Below are 16,396 nucleotides of genomic sequence, written 5' to 3' on the forward strand. Positions count from 1 at the left end.
TCTTGGTTTGTTGCAATCAGCTTTATCCTATGTAAAAAAGGATTGTTGTTTAAAATAACACTATCCATGCCTCTATACTTGGAATCCATTTGGATTTAAAGTGAAACATAGCTGTTCTTTTGGAATTGGTTTAGAACTTTCCCGTTGTAGTGAAAGTAATTGAAGGTATACTTTGTGAAAATGTTCATGGAAAATATATTTTATTTTAGCTCTGATTTTTTCTATAATTAGAGGTATAATTGTAAACTTGAAATTTCATTGCACTTGGATTAGTTCACGTTGAAAGAGAGCTTTCCTGAACTAATTTTTTTTATGAGGTTCTGATCATGTTGTCAATTGACATCAATCACAAAATCTGTTTCTATTTCAACCATGCAGGATGAGGCACATAAGGGGAAAAAAAATCTTTAAAACTAACTACATATAAATTTGTATATCTAATATACATCTTGTTGTGCTCTCAGGTACAGGGTTCGATGAAGAATCAGCTGTTCTTGGTGCAGGAAGAGAATTTGCACTAATGAAAACTGCTAGTGGAAAGGTATTAGAAATATTTCATTATTGATATTAAATTGCATAAATAATATGCTACCAGATCTTGTTATGGAAGTTAGATTTGATATATTGGTTTTGGAAAAAAGATTCATTTCTGCTTCTAAAAATATATTATGCTACTGTGCATTGGCAGTCGGCTATAGTTTTTATATACTTGCTTTCACTGTGATGTAGGAAAGACAAACCAATAAGATTAAGTAGTGTTCATATAGCAATTAATTTTTTTATGATGTTCTCCTAAACAAATTTATAGCAACAAAAATTACTGGATTATTCTTTTATTAACCAAATGTCATATGTCCACATTTTTTCAGTCCTATCAAAATTAAGTATGAAATTACAAGTAAAACCTGTATGTTCTTACTCAGTATGTCTGCATAGTAGAATGTATACAAAACTTACCTTAAAATTTACTCTCCAACTTTGTCATCTACTTAATCTCAGTGTTAAAGCAGCTTCTGGCTTTTCTAAATGAAAAGGGCTCCTCAGCTAGAATCCAAAGGAATGTCTAGAGTTATTGCTTTGGTACGGAGGGAAGGGCCATAAAATGATGCAGTTGCTTTAATGGGGGTAGCGCTATTAGTTACAGCAGTGGTTCTCAACGTATTTATCATTGTGAGTTGCATATGCAGCCCACAGTGTGTTAAGGTGGGCTGCAGGTTGAGAACCACATCATCCCTCCCCCCACAAGCTCCCCACAGTTCCCTATCCCCAGTGCCCCCCACCCAGAGACTCCTCCACAGAGTGGGTCCAGGAGCGGAGCCCTGGATGTGGGGCTGGACAGCTGGACTCCGCTCCTGCTGCACACCTAAAACATGGGGCTGCTGTAGCACTCCAACAAACCCCTAGTTCTCAGTGCCCTCCACCACCTCACTGCCCAGATTGCCCTCCCCCTCAACCTGCCCAGAGACCCACTAACCCACACTCTGCTCCCCTTGGCACTCACTAGCCCTATGTTGGCAGGAGCGCTCCAGCAGGCTGCTTGATGCTGTTCCCCCCACTTAGACAGCCCCACCCCCTTTCATATTAGAGCTGGAAATTTTGAGGTTTTTGTAGCACACAACTGAGTCACAGCTTTCTGCTAATTGGGCCGCAGGTTGAGAGCCACTGAGTTATAGTGTTGCATAGTAATTGTAAACAGATTTTTTTTAAATTCTTGTGTATAAGTTTGACATTTTTCCTAATGAGTAGCTAAGAAACAGTCTTTAGACCCTAAATGTACTTTCTTAGCTGTACTATCAAATAATTTTATTTTTATGTCATAATTTAGGTTTTGTGATTACCAGAAAAAGGGTTGGGTAGGGGTGGAGGAGAGATTACAAAGCATACAGTGGATCAAATGCTTCCCAGTGTGGAAGGTCTGTGTAACGTCCTTTTCACCACTAAATTGGTTAGCAGAGCTTTGTCCAAATGCTTTCTGGACTGGTGAGTCTCACTCAGTAAGCTTAGACGTGTTTTCATGAATCTTTTTTACATGTGAATGAAAGAGATTTTTTATAGATTTGTAATGGTGGAATTCCATACACTACTTTAAATAGTTTTCCTTTTTAGTTCTTGTGTGGTATCGCAGTGATCAGTTTATCTTCAATCCAAATTGGATGAAGTGAAGAAAAGAAATACCACAGATGGTGAAAAGTGAATTAAATTTGAAAAATTCTCTTCAGTTTTAAAAAGCTTTTTTGTTTACTTAATAATTTCTAAAATTTAGTAATTCAAAATGGATTTCAATGTGAATAGTTTAATTTTTTGTACCTTGTCAGTGCCCTTTTAAGGAAGCAACATCAATGCAGATTTTTTGTTGGAATACTAACTTTTAAAGAGGCTGGTATTTTTAAATGGGAATCCTGAGGAACTCCACGAGAACAGTTTAGTTCAAATTGTATGTCTAAAATCAACCTTATTGGGAGGTTTGTCTTGTGCAAATAAGCAGTTGTTTAATTTTTTTATCTGCAAACACTAGATACTTCTACAAACTTTCTTTATGCTGTGTGGTTCTCCACAAGTTGTTAACAGGTTGCTTGTTGCTGTATATTTAGAGTTTAAACCTGATGCTTTCTCTTGTACCTTCAGTTGGCTTAAGCCTATTCCTCGTGCTTAGTTTCCACTGAGCTGAGTTAACCTTGCTATTTTCACTTTCCTCAGAGATACACTGAATATTAGCTGATGTCTGTGGTCTAACTGGAAAAGTCAGCTGGGGAAAACATTTTATCTTGGTTACTGTTTGTCTGACCTTGTGTATTACCTATTTTGATTTTCCCAGTTTGGACAACTGTTTAGTTTTTTTTCACTCCTGTTCATATTGAACAGTTTAGGGAGATATTTTATTTCCCTAAGATCAGAGTTCTGGTTTTGGTGAGGTAGTTTGAACCTGCTTGAACAGGCCATGTGACATGATTTGGTACTGAGACTTTCCTTGACCTGGAGAGCACCCTTGGGCTTGGAGAGTGCTGCTGTCTCTTGTTCTGGGGCAGGTACCTCTCTGAAGAGGCTCATGAGCCACAGGAAATTTTCTTCGTTTGTGGTAGAAGAACATTTAGCCTCTTTTCTGCCCCCGACTTTTCACTAAATACGTTGTTGTGATCATGGCATATCTCAGGAGGAAAGAAATCCATATTTTCCTGTACCTCAACAATTGGTTACTAAGGGGTGGCTCTAGAGAGGAGATTCTTGCCAGTGTCACCATCATGTTGTCTGTGCTATATCAACTGGGGCTCATTTTAAATGCCAAAAAGTCATAATTTGCTCCCACTCAGAAAATTGAGTTCACTGGGGCCCTGTTAGATTCCATGAGGTCGAGAATGTTCCTCCAACCAGCTGCTTCCAGGCAATTCAACAGCTCTGTCTCGGTCTGCAATCTCAGCCCTCCACGACAGTTTGGATGTCTCTGAGCCCATTGGGACATAGGTGGTCTAGTTTGCCAAGTGTCCCTTCACCCTCTTCGTATGCGGTCTCAGGATGGTCTCCTGTCCTGGTTTACATTCTCTGTATAGATTAGTTTGTATTCCTCCACTAGTCCTAGACCCCTTGAGCTGTTCGGCATCTCTGAGCAATGTGTACTGAGGAGTCCCCTTCACTCAGCCCTCTCCAACCAAGCTATTAGTTACTGATGCCTCCCTTTTGGGTTTGGGCGGGGGCGAATGCATCTGGACTCAGTGTGTGCAGAGCCTGGGGTTGGAACAGGAAACCTCACTTCATATCAACATTTGGGCTATCCAGAATGTATATTGTCCCTTCCGGGACGTATCAGACACACAGTGATTCACATACTCCCCGATAATACCACTGCGATATACTATGTGAAAAAACAAGGAGGAGCACTTTCCAGGTTACTCTGCCCAGAGGCCATCTAGCTGGGGCAATTCTGCATCGAAGAAGACATCACTGCAGTAGAAGTCCACTTGCTGGAGATGCAGAATTGTCTTACGAACCATTTCAGCAGGTTTTTCTCCATAGCCATGAGTGGTCCCTGACACCGAGAGTCCTCCAGGTTGTCTTTGTGATGTGGAATATCCCCACGATTGATCTGTTTGTGATGAGGAAAAACAGAAAGTGTTGCCTATTCTGTTCTGGGGTGGGGGTAGAGAGCTCAGCCTGGGCTCCCTCTGATGCTTTCCAATGCAGCACATAGTCAACTCTGGTGTACACCTTTCTCCCTATTCTGATTCTGATCATTCCTCTGGTTATCCTCAAGCTCAAGGTGGATCGGGGCAAGCTCATCCTAATTGCTCCAATGTGGCTGAAACAGCGCTCGTTCACATACCTCCTTGTTCAGGCTCCTATAATGCTTCCTCTCCGTCCTGATCTGCTCACTGAGAACCATGGCCACACCCTCCATCCTGTGATCAGCTCCACGCACCTCATGGTGTGGCTGCTGCATGGCTGAATGAAGAGGTAGAGTAGTGTTTGGCGGCTGTCCAGCAAGTCTGACTCAACAGTAGGAAGTCCTCCGCTAAGAGAGCCTACTTAGTGAAGTGGAAGAGGTTCTTGGTGCTGTTCTTTGTCTGTGGGACCCAATCAACAGGGACTTGGAGTATCTACTGTATCTTTTAGAAATCAGGCCTTACCCTCAGTTTACTGAGAGTGCGTTTGGCAGCAATATCAGTGTTTCATCCCATTATTTAGGAGAAATCAGTTATTTCCGATGCCACGGTGACTAAGATTTCTGAAAGGGCTTTTCACTTACATCGTCAGGTCCAAGAGCTAGTCCTGTTGTGGGACCCAAATGTGGTTCTGGTGGCTCTAATTGGCCCACCATTTGAGCTGCTTGCATCTTGTCCACTGCCCCGCCTGTCTTCGAAAACTGCCTTCTTGATAACCATTACATCTGCAAGGAGGCTGGGTAAGCTGCAGGCCCCGATAGTGGGCCCTTCTTACATGCATTTCTTCAAGGGCAAATAATGCTTTGGCCACAGCCAAAGTGTTTTCCAGGGTGATCTGAGTTTCATCTGAATCAGATGGTATATTTATCTGTGTTTTTTTTCCCCCCCCCAAGACACATTTCTTACCAGAGAAACAGCACCTCCATATGTTGGATGTCAAACAGTATCTAACCTTTCATCTGAACAGGACTGAACTGTTTCATACTTTGCATCACCTGTTTGTTTCATATATGGACTTCACAAAAGGGAAAGGGGTCTCTGCACAGACGATCTCTAGATGGATAATATCTTGTACCAAGACTGTGTATGAGAGCTTCAGCTCTGCATTCTCAGCAGATACAAACTCATTCAACGAGAACGCAAGCAATGCTGATAGTGTTCCTCAGTGACATTTCCATATTGCTTGTGAGTGAACTGAGGCCTTGTCTACACTACAGGGAAAAGTCAATCTAAGCTATGCAATTTGAGTTATGTGAATAGTGTAACTCAAGTTAACATAGCTTAGATCTACTTACTGTGGAGACCACGCTACGTGATGTTGACGGGAGACGCTCTCCTGTTGACTCCCCTTACTCTTCTCAATCTGGTGGAGTACAGGAGTCGACGGGAGAGCTATCGGCGGCCTATTTAACAGGTCTTCGAAACCTACCGCTGATGCATCTATCGCTGCGCATCGATCCCCATGTAAGTGTAGACGAACCCTAAGTGGAGTATACATCTGCATCAACTCCAAGAAGGAGGGACGGTTATTTACTGTAACTGTGGTTCTTGGAGATGTGATACAGATGTGTATTCGATGACTCACTCTCCATCCCCTCTGCATCATAGTCTAATCTTGAGCTTTTAGTGCAAAGGAACTCAGGGGGGTGTTGGGGCAATGTCACCTCATATAGCCGGGGGAGGAGCCACAGCCAGGATGTGGGAATACTGCACCTCTACAGGTACTGTCCAGCTCTAGTGTGCTAGGTATGTGCATACCTAAGTTGAATACGTTTGTATCACATCTCAAAAAAACCACAGTTACAGTAAATAACTGTTATTTCCTCTTGCCTTTTGATGTTCCGTGATTTAGGTGAGTCTGTAAAAGAACTGTCTAAGCCACTAAAAATGGCACTTAGCTAAAGGATGTGATGCCTGCAACGCTGTCTCAAAGAAGTGGCCAAAAGTACTGCAAGATTGCTTCAGAACCTGCTGCCTCAGGAGGCAGTATGAGAGTCTGAAAGCAAGAAAGTAAATACTTACTTAGGTAGAATGGATTTAACCTGTGGAATTAATTCCCATAAGATATTGAAGACCAAAGTTTGGTGGAATATACACACATATGGATATTTATATGCACATATGGATATTTCAGGCCTAACGTGCGTATAAAAGCTGGAAATCCACTAAATCTACAGACAAACATTTAAATACCTTCCAAAACAAAATGCCTCAAAAATACTAGTTTAATAAATGGAATGAGTTTATAACAAATGCCAAGATTTGTCAGAGTTCACCAACTCTTTAGGCCAAAGCTTTCCAGAAAAGAAGATGGAAATGTATGGGACATGTGTAAAGAATAAAGCCAGATTATCTGCCATGAAGGGTGTGCTATTGAGCAGCTAGAGAAACATGCAAAACAGATGGATTGAAAGAATCCTTCCACTGAGTGCTACTCAGAGGGAAAACCTATAGGACTTAACAACGCAGAGGATTTGTGAAGAGTGGCACAGGACAGACAGCTTAAGTGACCACTAATTGCGTGGGAAGTACTCAGAGATTCAGATATGGATAAGAGTACATTACATAGGATATTTTTTTTTAATGTACTTATGTGTATTGTAGCATAAGCCAATAACTAAGTTGATGGGGTTTAAGAAGAAACATCCTCTGTGGGCAAGTTATTTCATAATTGTACACTGTAAGGTCTCTTGTAACTTGGTACTGGTTATTGCTGCAGAGAGGCTACTGGGACCAGATGCAACAGTGGTCTGATTTTTGGTATTGCAGTTCTTAAAATAGATTAGAGTTGGAAGATACCTCAGGACGTCATCAGGTCCACCCCCCCCCCCCCAAAGCAGGACCCACACCAACTAAATAATCCCAGCCAGGGTTTTGTCAAACTGAGCCTTAAAAACCTCTAAGAATGGAGATTCCACCACCTCCCTAGGTAACCCATTCCACTGCTTCACCACCCTCCTAGTGAAATAGTTTTTCCTAATATCCAACCTAGACCTCCCCCACTGCAAGTTGAGACCACTGCTTCTTGTTCTGTCCTTTGTTCCTTTTTATTTACAAGATTGCCCCCCAAAAAGAGAGAGTTTTTGGTATTGGATGATGTATAAATTCATATTTTTTTAAAAGCAATGTTCAGACTGACACTTCTTAATTTAACTCATTTTATCAGTGTTTTAGCATGTACCTTGTACCAGATCGTGACACTGAGTACCAAAAGTACATTATGTACTGACATAGTATTTTCCCAAACTTGGGATGCTGCTTGTATAGGAAAAGCCCCTGGTGGGCTGAGCTGGTTTGTTTACCTGCTGCATCTGCAGGTCCAACCGATTGCAGCTCCCATTGGCCATGGTTCGCTGCTCCAGGCCAATGGGAGCTGCTGGAAGTGGCAGCCAGTATGTCCCTTGGCCCATGCTGCTTCTAGCATCTCCCATTGGCCCACAGCAGCAAAACACGGCAAATAGGAGGCACAATCGGTTGGACCTGCGGACGTGGCAGGTAAACACAGTGGCCTGACCTGCCAGGGGCTTTCCCTACACAAGTGGCGTCCCAAGTTTGAGAAACACTGTACTGACATGTTGAGTAACTGGATGAGTCAAAGAATGCGTTGTTTTTTTTATTTTGGTTTTCCTTGGTCCTTTGTGAGCCAAATCATAGCATGTACGGATGCAGGATGTTACCCAAGATGAAATTTGTTGGGATGAGACTGGTAGGCCTTTCATCTGGTCTACCACAGCTACAAAGAGCTGAGGTGACCTTCGGAAGGGTTTTGTTCTCTCGATATAAAAGGCGAGAGCCCTGCGAATGTCTAGGGTGTGCGGCTGTTGTTCCTGACGCGATGGGTACGGCTTTGGGAAAAAGACTGGGAGGAAGATGTCTTGATTGACATGAAAGGTGGACACCACTTTAGGGAGGAAGGAGGGGTGCGGTCGCAGCTGTACCTTGTCCTTAAGGAATACCATATATGAGGGGTCTGCTGTCAAGGCCCGAAGCTCAGATACTCGTCTTGCCGAAGTAATAGCGACGAGGAAGGCTGTCTTCCAGGAAAGGTACAGCAGCGAGCAGGTGGCCAGTGGTTCGAAAGGAGCACCCATAAGCTTGGCTAGCACCAGGTTGAGATCCCAGGTAGGGGTCAGTTGTCTGACTTGAGGGTACAAACGTTCCAGTCCCTTGAGAAACCCTGAAACTATGAGGTGAGAGAAGATTGATCGGCCATTTTCCCCTGGGTGGAAGGCGGAGATGGCTGCCAGATGCACATTTATGGAAGAGACCGCTATGCCCTGTTTCAGGGACCAGAGGTAGTCCAGGACAGTAGGAACAGACACCTGCCTGGGGACTGAGTTCGGTGAGTGCACCAGCAGGAGAAACGCTCCCACTTGGCCAGATATGTCATCCTAGTGGAAAGCTTCCTACTGCCCAAGAGCACCTGTTGGACCGAGGCAGAGCAATGCAACGTAGACTGGCTCAACCATGCTGTGAGGCGAAGAGACTGCAGGTCCAGATGGTGAAGCCTGCCGAAGTCCTGTGTTATGAGATCTGGCCAGAGTGGCAGGGGAATCGAGTCTGCCACTGAGAAGTCGAACAACATGGTGTACCAGTGCTGCCTCGGCCACGCTGGAGCAATCAGGATCAGGTGGGTGCTGTCCCTGCGAAGCTTGAGTAAGACTCTGTGGACGAGTGGAAATGGTGGGAAGGCATAGAGTAGATGCCTCTTCCATGGGATCAGGAATGCATCTGAGAGGGAGCCCGGGGAGCGTCCCTGGAAGGAGCAGAACACCTGGCATTTCCTTTTCTCTCAGGAGGCAAAGAGGTCTATGTGGGGAAACCCCCACTTCCAGAAAACAGAACGGATGACATCCAGATGAATTGACCACTCATGAGACAGGAAGGATCTGCTGAGGTGATCCGCCAGGATGTTCTGGACTCCTGGGAGAAAAGACGCTACCAAATCGATTGAGTGGGCTATGCAAAAGTCCCAGAGATGGACAGCTTCTTGACAAAGGAGGGAGGAGTGTGCTCCGCCCTGCTTGTTTATGTAAAACATGGCCGTTGTGTTGTCCGTGGACACTGATACACAACGGCTTTGGAGATGGTCTCAAAACACCTGGCATGCTAGACGGACCACTCTCAACTCCTGCACGATGATGTGCAAGGCCAGCTCTTGAGGCGACCAGAGGCCTTGAGTGTGAAGGCTCTCGAGGTGGGCACCAACCCAGAGATGATGCATCTGTGGTTAGGGCCATCGAAGGTTGCGGTGGGTGGAATGGCATCCCTGCACAGACTAGATTGCAGTTTAGCCACCAGGTTAGGGAGCCCAGAACCTTCTGGGGAATAGTGAGCAATGAGTCCAGGCTGTCTCTGCGTGGTTGGTATATTGAAGCAAGCCAGGTTTGAAAGAGATGGAGGAGTAGCCTCGCGTGCTTGGTCACGAAGGTGCAAGAGGCCATGTGACCTACTAGGCTGAGGCAGGTGCGCACCGACACTGTCGGGAAGGTTTGAAGACCTCGAATAATTGAAGCCATTGCCTGAAAACGCGACTGCTGGAGGCAGGCTGTGGCCAGATTGGAGTCCAGAACCGCTTCTATGAAGTCTGTTCTCTGCGTGGGTGTCAGAGTAGACGTCTCCATGTTGATCATCAGGCCTATGCTCCCGAAGAGGTCTTTGACGATGCGCAGGTGCTGCTACACTTGTAACTGGAAAGTCCCTTGAATGAGCCAATCGTCGAGATACGGGTAGACGTGTACCCGCTGCCGCCGGAAGGAGGCGGTGACTACAGCCATGCATTTTGTGAACACACGCGGAGCTGTAGAAAGGCCAAACGGAAGTACAGTGAACTGAAAGTGTTGATGGTTGACTGCAAAACGGAGGTACTGTCTGTGTGGTGGGTAAATTGTGATGTGGAAATACGCGTCCTTCATATTGAGGGCGGCACACCAGTCTCCTAGATCCAGGGACAGGATAATGGTCCCCAGGGTTACCATGCGGAACTTCAGCTTTATCGTGAATTTGTTGAGCTCTCACAGGTCTAGGATCGGTCGTAGACCTCCCTTTGCCTTGGGGATTAGGAAGTAACGGGAATAAAACCCCTTGCCCCTCATGTCTGTTGACACCTCCTCTATGGCTCCCATGGCTAGAAGCGACTGGATCTGTTGTAAGAGGAATTTCTCGTGAGAAGGGTCCCTGAAGAGGGACGGGGAGGGAGGGTGGGAAGACGGGGTTGAAATGAAACAAGCTGGAGATAGTATCCCACTTCCACCATGCACAGGACCCAACGATCTGAAGTTAGCTGGGACCAGGCAGGGAGGAATTCTGAGAGGCGGTTGAAAAAGGGAGGAGAAGGATTCGGTAGAACAACTGGTGGGCCGCCCTCGGGCGTCCCATCAAAAGTTCTGCTAGGGCCCCGCTGGTGGTTTAGGGGGTGCCTGATTCTGACCTCCTTGAGGGCCAGACTGTCTCCGATGGTTCCCTGTACCACGGCTTCTGCTAAAGTCCTGACGCGGCCAAGGTGGGGCGTTAGGGTGGTGTGGCTTGGGCCGGAAGGTCCTGCGTTGGGTCACTGGCGTATGCATACCCAGCGAGCGCATTGTAACGCGATTGTCCTTCAGACTTTGCAATCTGGGATCAGTTTTATCTGAGAAGAGGCCCTGGCCTTCGTAGGGCAAATCCTGAATAGTTCGTTGTAATTGAAGGGGAAGGCCTGATACCTGGAGCCAGGAGATACGCCTCATCGTCACTCCTGACGCCAGGGTTCTGGCTGCAGAGCGTGCTGCATCCAGAGAGGCTTTGAGGGAGGTTCTTGCTACCTTTTTACCCTCCTCAAGTAGGGCCGTAAATTCTTTACGGAGCTTCTTCCCCAGGAATCCTGTCAACTTCCCCAAGGACACCCACGTATTAAAGTTATATCTACTTAGGAGTGCTTGTTGGTTTGCTACCCTAAGTTGGAGGCCCCTGGCCGAGTATATTTTGCGGCCTAGGAAGTCCATGCATCTAGCCTCCTTTGACTTAGGAGCCAGGGCTTGCTGGCCATGACGCTCCCTCTTGTTCACTGATTGCACCACTAAAGAGCAAGGAGGTGGGTGAATGTAGAGATATTCATACCCCTTTGAGGGGACCATATATTTTCTCTCTACTCCCCTTGCTGTAGGTGGAATCGAGGCTGGGGATTGCCAAATGGTATCTGCATTAGCCTGTATGATGCGAATAAGTGGAAGAGCCACTCTAGTAGGTGCATCAGCCGATAGGATGTCCACGACAGGGTCCTCTATTTCAGGGACCTCCTCCACCTGTAAGTTCATATTCTGAGCCACTCATCTCAAAAGGTCTTGATGGGCCATGAGGTCAATTGGTGGAGGGCCTGAGGAGGATGTTCTCGCCACCGCCTCGTCAGGCGAGGAGGAGGAGGAGAGGCCCGGGACCAGGGGGTCCTGTGAGGGCTCCTGCACTTGAGGAGCATCATCTGTGTCAGGTGGAACCTGGTTGTCTGCAGATGGTACTGGAGCCTCATTCATGCCTGCGGGGCGGTGGGGGGACTTACTGTCGTCTCTGATACCCGGTGTTCTGACAGGGCTGACCGTGGAACCACTGATGGAGCACCTTGGGCCTGGTGGTATGCTCACGGTGTCCAGAAGGACCAGTGATGCCCTTGCTTGTGGCTCTGTCGTCCCCAGCCATATATTCCCAGAGAGCCAGAGTCATGCTCCTGAGGATAGGATGCACTACCAGCCTGCGATGGCAACGATGTGTGTCGCAATGGCCATGGCGGTGCCGATAGACCCTGGGAGGGCGCCACTGTTCTGGATGCTCGATCCCAGGGCGGTACCGGGGAGTGGTACCGGGAGCTATAATGGTACCGCGAGTGAGCCTGGACCTTCTACCGTAGCGGTGCTGGGAGGTCAACTGAGATCTCGAGCCCTTTTGTCTGGAGTGACTGCGGGATACATGGTGCTGAGGACGGTGTCGTGAGTCAGATCGGTACTGGGAGTATCCAGCTGTCGAACGAGATGTCGAACGGTGCCGTGAGTGCGACCGGTATCATGATGGAGAGCGGTGCTGGGATTGCGAGCAGTGCCCGGAGTGGGAACGGCGTGATCGAGAGCATCTGTGAGACTATGATCTTGAATGACATCTCTTTGTTGGACCCACGGAAGGTGGCCTTACCAGGGCTGGTTTTCTGATGGATTGTATGACCCGCTGATTTTCTGATGGATTGTATGACTCTGACATGGCAATGAGCTCCCTTGCTGTGGAGAAGGTCTCCGATGTAGAAGGGAGGGCAAGCTCAACCACAGCATGAGCCGGGAGCTGTCATGCACCAGACTCAATGGCCCTTGTGGGACCGGAATCGATGGTGCCGCGCTCGGTGGAGTTGCAATCAGCGATACTACAGTCAATGGTGCCATGGCAGAGGACGATGCCAGACGAACTGTCTTCGAAGAGCGCTCCTTCTGTGGAGCTGAAGCAGCTGGGGGACTGTGTTGCTTCCTGGGTCTCAGGGACAGGGAGCGGTGCCGAGCAGATGTCGGTGCTGGTAGGAGTTGGTGCCGGGGCTCCTTCTCGGTACTGGAGTGGTCCGGGGTCGAAGGGGCGCTCCTTTCAGAAGCAGTCTGTTGGGCCCTGGGTACCGACGCTGCAGGACTAAGTGCTGACTGCATGAGGAGCTGTTTCAGTTGAAGGTCCCCCTCTTTCTTCGTCCTTCGTTTAAACGACTTGCAGATGCAGTACTTATTGGTAAGGTGGGATTCCCCTAGGCACTTGAGGCAGGAGTTGTGGGGATCCCCTATTGGCATCGGCTTCTGGCAAGCCGAGCATGGTTTGAATCCCGGTGCCTTGGGCATGGGCCCGTACTGGGGTGGAGGAAAGGGGGCTAATCCCCGATCCCCCTCTTAAACTATATACACTAAGTATAAATACAACTACTAATACTAACTGTAACTACAAGAACTCAAACTATACACACAATAAACAGCAAAGAACTACGAGTAGCTAGGGACATGGAGATCAGCAAAGCCACACTCCACAGTTCCAACGACCGTAACGGGCGGTAAGAAGGAACTGAAGGGCCGTTGGGTCGGCAGGGGTATATATCCGGCGCCATAACGGCACCACTCCAGGAGTCGACTCAGCCGACCCACCGAGTGTTGCTAGGGTAAAAATCTTCCGATGAACGTGCACGCTGCGCGCGCACACCTAGTGGAATTGATATGAGCAAGCACTCGAAGAACAACAATTACAAAGGTGAGTAACTGTCTTTTTCTGTTAATCTGCTCCTGTAGTCAAATGAATCCTCATGTAGTTTTGGGTGCATTAATGCATAATTAACTCTCAAAAGTTTTTTTGAGCAAACAAAGGAAGAGCGCTATGGCATAGAGTATCTTGGGGGAAAAATGCATGTTTCTGTTATGTTCTATTTCATCTTGCTTAGGTCATATCTCAAAATATGTCCAGTTTTGGTTGTCATTTATAGTAAACTTTTCTAAGGTTATTATTAAGACTAATTTTTAACTTATTTATCATTAAATCATCAAATGGGAAAAATCCTTGAACCCCTTTATTTTGAATCTTGCTTTTTTTAGATTCAATTATTGTTTCATTTTAAGTATTATGACATGACAGAACAGTATAACTTTTTTCTTTCAGATTTATTACACTGGCAAATATCAGAGCCTGGGAATCAAACAAGGGGGTCCTTCAGCGGGAAAATGGGTTGAGCTGCCAATCACAAAATCTCCAAAGATTATCCAGTTCTCAGTCGGACATGATGGTTCACATGCCTTACTTGTTGCAGAGGATGGAAGTATATTCTTTACAGGCTCTGCTAGTAAAGGAGAGGATGGTGAATCAAGTAGGTTTTACTATTGTATAATCAATGGCTTAATATAAAATTGGTACTTGTAAATTATACTAGTAAAATCAATATTAACCAGTCCTTAAGGTGTGAAAGGAAAAATGGGTAGGCTACTAGAGCAATGCACGAGGATATCAACATGCTTGTGCACAGTATCTGCAAGTAAACACAAGTTTGTGTTTGAACCCAGCAGCAAACATAAAAAGCGAAGTTCACAAACGTTTTCGTCATTAAGATGTCACTGGACTCCTTGAATATTAATGTTACCTAATGCACAAATGTTGGTAAACAAGGAAATGTAAAATTGAGACACTTCCTCCACAATCTTAATACTGGCTTCTTTGATCCCAGCCCTTAAGAGACCCTCAGGATATGTCTACACTTGGAGCTTTGGTTGTGAATCAGAGCTCACGTAGACATGCTTGTGCTAGCTCTCATTGAGCTAGCACACTAAAAACAGTAGTGTAGCTAGAATAGCATGGGCAACAGTGAGTGGTGGCATGCGCTAGCTGTGCTGAATGCATACTCACTGTGCTCACGTGGATTTGTGGCTGTGCTGCCTCTAACACTTCCTCTGCTACCGAGGTTACACTAGTTTTTGCATGCTATCTCAGTGAGGGCTAGTGTGAGTCTACCTGAAGTGAGAATCACACCCGCAGCTCCAAGTGTAGATATATGCTCTGAGAGATCCCAGAAGCTTAACCTTCCATTAACTTCTGCAAACCATCTGCAAGTCATCCTGGGATCACTGGTGCTTGACAGAGTGCAGTGAAGGTGCACTGGACTAGGAGTTGGGGTGTTGATTTGGAATTATATTGGAACAGAGAAGATGGCAGGTTTGATTAGAGGAGGGATTAGGATTCTGTTGATTAGGGGTGTAATCTGCCTATCCGTTTCCGCTCCTCCTCGCCATGTAAGCCAGTTTCTGAAAGGGATTTGTCTATCTGGGGTGGTCTGAGCCCCGCTCCTTCCTCCCACATGCATTGAGTTCTGGGGATCCCTGCTCTCCCCCCCCCCATGGTCTGATTCCTGCCTCGTGTGTGTGCCAGCATCTGGGGGTGGGGGGAGGTTCTACCCATCTAGGGGTCTTCGTTCCCACCCTTGACCCCTCATGTGAGCCAAGTTCTGAGGGGCGGGGGGGGTCTTGCCTTTCTTGGGGTGTCTACCTCTCTCCCTAGCCCTTCCCTCTGTGTGAGAAAAGATCTAGGTAAGTCCTGTTCCTCTGGATGAGGAGTTTAAACAGGCATGCTTGGAACATGCACCAAGAATATAGTAAGACTCAAATTAGGAGCTGAAAAAACGGGTAAGCTTGATATCTTGTCAAAATTCTTCAGCACTCGTGAGGTGGGAAGGGAATACTCACTAACAAGACTGGAATAGTTCATGTCTTAGAACTATGGTTTCAGGCTGTACTCCTCTCCATGTGATATTCTTTCAACAGAGAACTTCTCATTGAGATGAATGGGTCACTTACCACCTCTCTGAACTTTTATGCTGCTGATCTATGTGTAGAGCTCCAGGAATCATATAGTAGTGTAATGGAGCACCAGCTCTGTTCTAGGTAACATTGCGAAGCCCTTCCTGTTTAAACCATAAATCTTCAAAATCTAAAATTTGCATGCATACAAATTGTCTTCACATTTCCTATGCCTCATGGGAGTTCAAGCTAGGGTTAGTGATCTAAATTTGGGGTCGTTTGATACAGCCCCCAGAAAAAAACAATTTAATTAAGTTCCAATCCTAGCAACTTTGAAGTTTTAAAATGCACCTTGTGCAGAAATCTGAGAATAAACTGTAAACACTTGGAAAAAATCTGCCTCTGTCACAGAGTGTGTGTGTGTGTGTGTGTGTGTGTGTGTGTTTTAAGAAATGTAATACGAATACAGCAGAATATTCAGAAGGTACTGAAAATATTTTTGAAAAGATAAATTACACATCCAGATGCTTAGTGGGAGGGAAACTATCATATATTAAAATGGTCAAGATTTTGGGGCACAGACAATGAATAAGATTTTTCTCATCATCCTTCTTAGCCATTATATATTGCAAATGTATCAAAACACAACCATTTTCACCATTCCACTATAACAGAATGTGCAGGAGTAGGGAGGAGCACTGAGGAATCACATAGTAACCGTGTAGCCTAGTGGAAGACCGCTGAACTGAGACAATTCCAATCTCTGCCACTGGTTTGCTTCATGACCTTGGGCGAGTCACTTCACTTCTCTGTGCCTTAGTTTCCCATATGTAAAATGGGGATAATGTTGTAAAGTACTTTGAGATCTAATAATCATAGGATATCAGGGTTGGAAGGGACTTCAGGAGGTCATCTAGTCCAAACCCTGGCTCAAAGCAGGACCAATCCTCAACTAAATCATCCCAGCCAGGGCTTTGTCAAGCC

The 16,396-nt window shown here is 46.1% G+C and overlaps 1 protein-coding gene across 4 annotated transcripts in view; it reads left to right on the forward strand.

Annotated features, from left to right (window-relative positions):
• MYCBP2 (MYC binding protein 2) overlaps positions 1-16,396 on the forward strand; it is a 457,693-nt gene that overhangs the window by 88,665 nt on the left and 352,632 nt on the right. For all 4 annotated transcript variants that reach the window (XM_075061530.1, XM_075061532.1, XM_075061531.1 and 1 more), the window contains exons 11-12: positions 465-541; positions 13,788-13,992. In XM_075061530.1, coding sequence (XP_074917631.1) covers positions 465-541; positions 13,788-13,992 — 282 coding nt within the window. The remainder of the gene's footprint in view (positions 1-464; positions 542-13,787; positions 13,993-16,396) is intronic.

This window comes from Chelonoidis abingdonii, chromosome 1, assembly GCF_003597395.2.
Source record: "Chelonoidis abingdonii isolate Lonesome George chromosome 1, CheloAbing_2.0, whole genome shotgun sequence".
In the NCBI taxonomy this organism is placed as follows: Eukaryota; Metazoa; Chordata; order Testudines; family Testudinidae; genus Chelonoidis; species Chelonoidis abingdonii.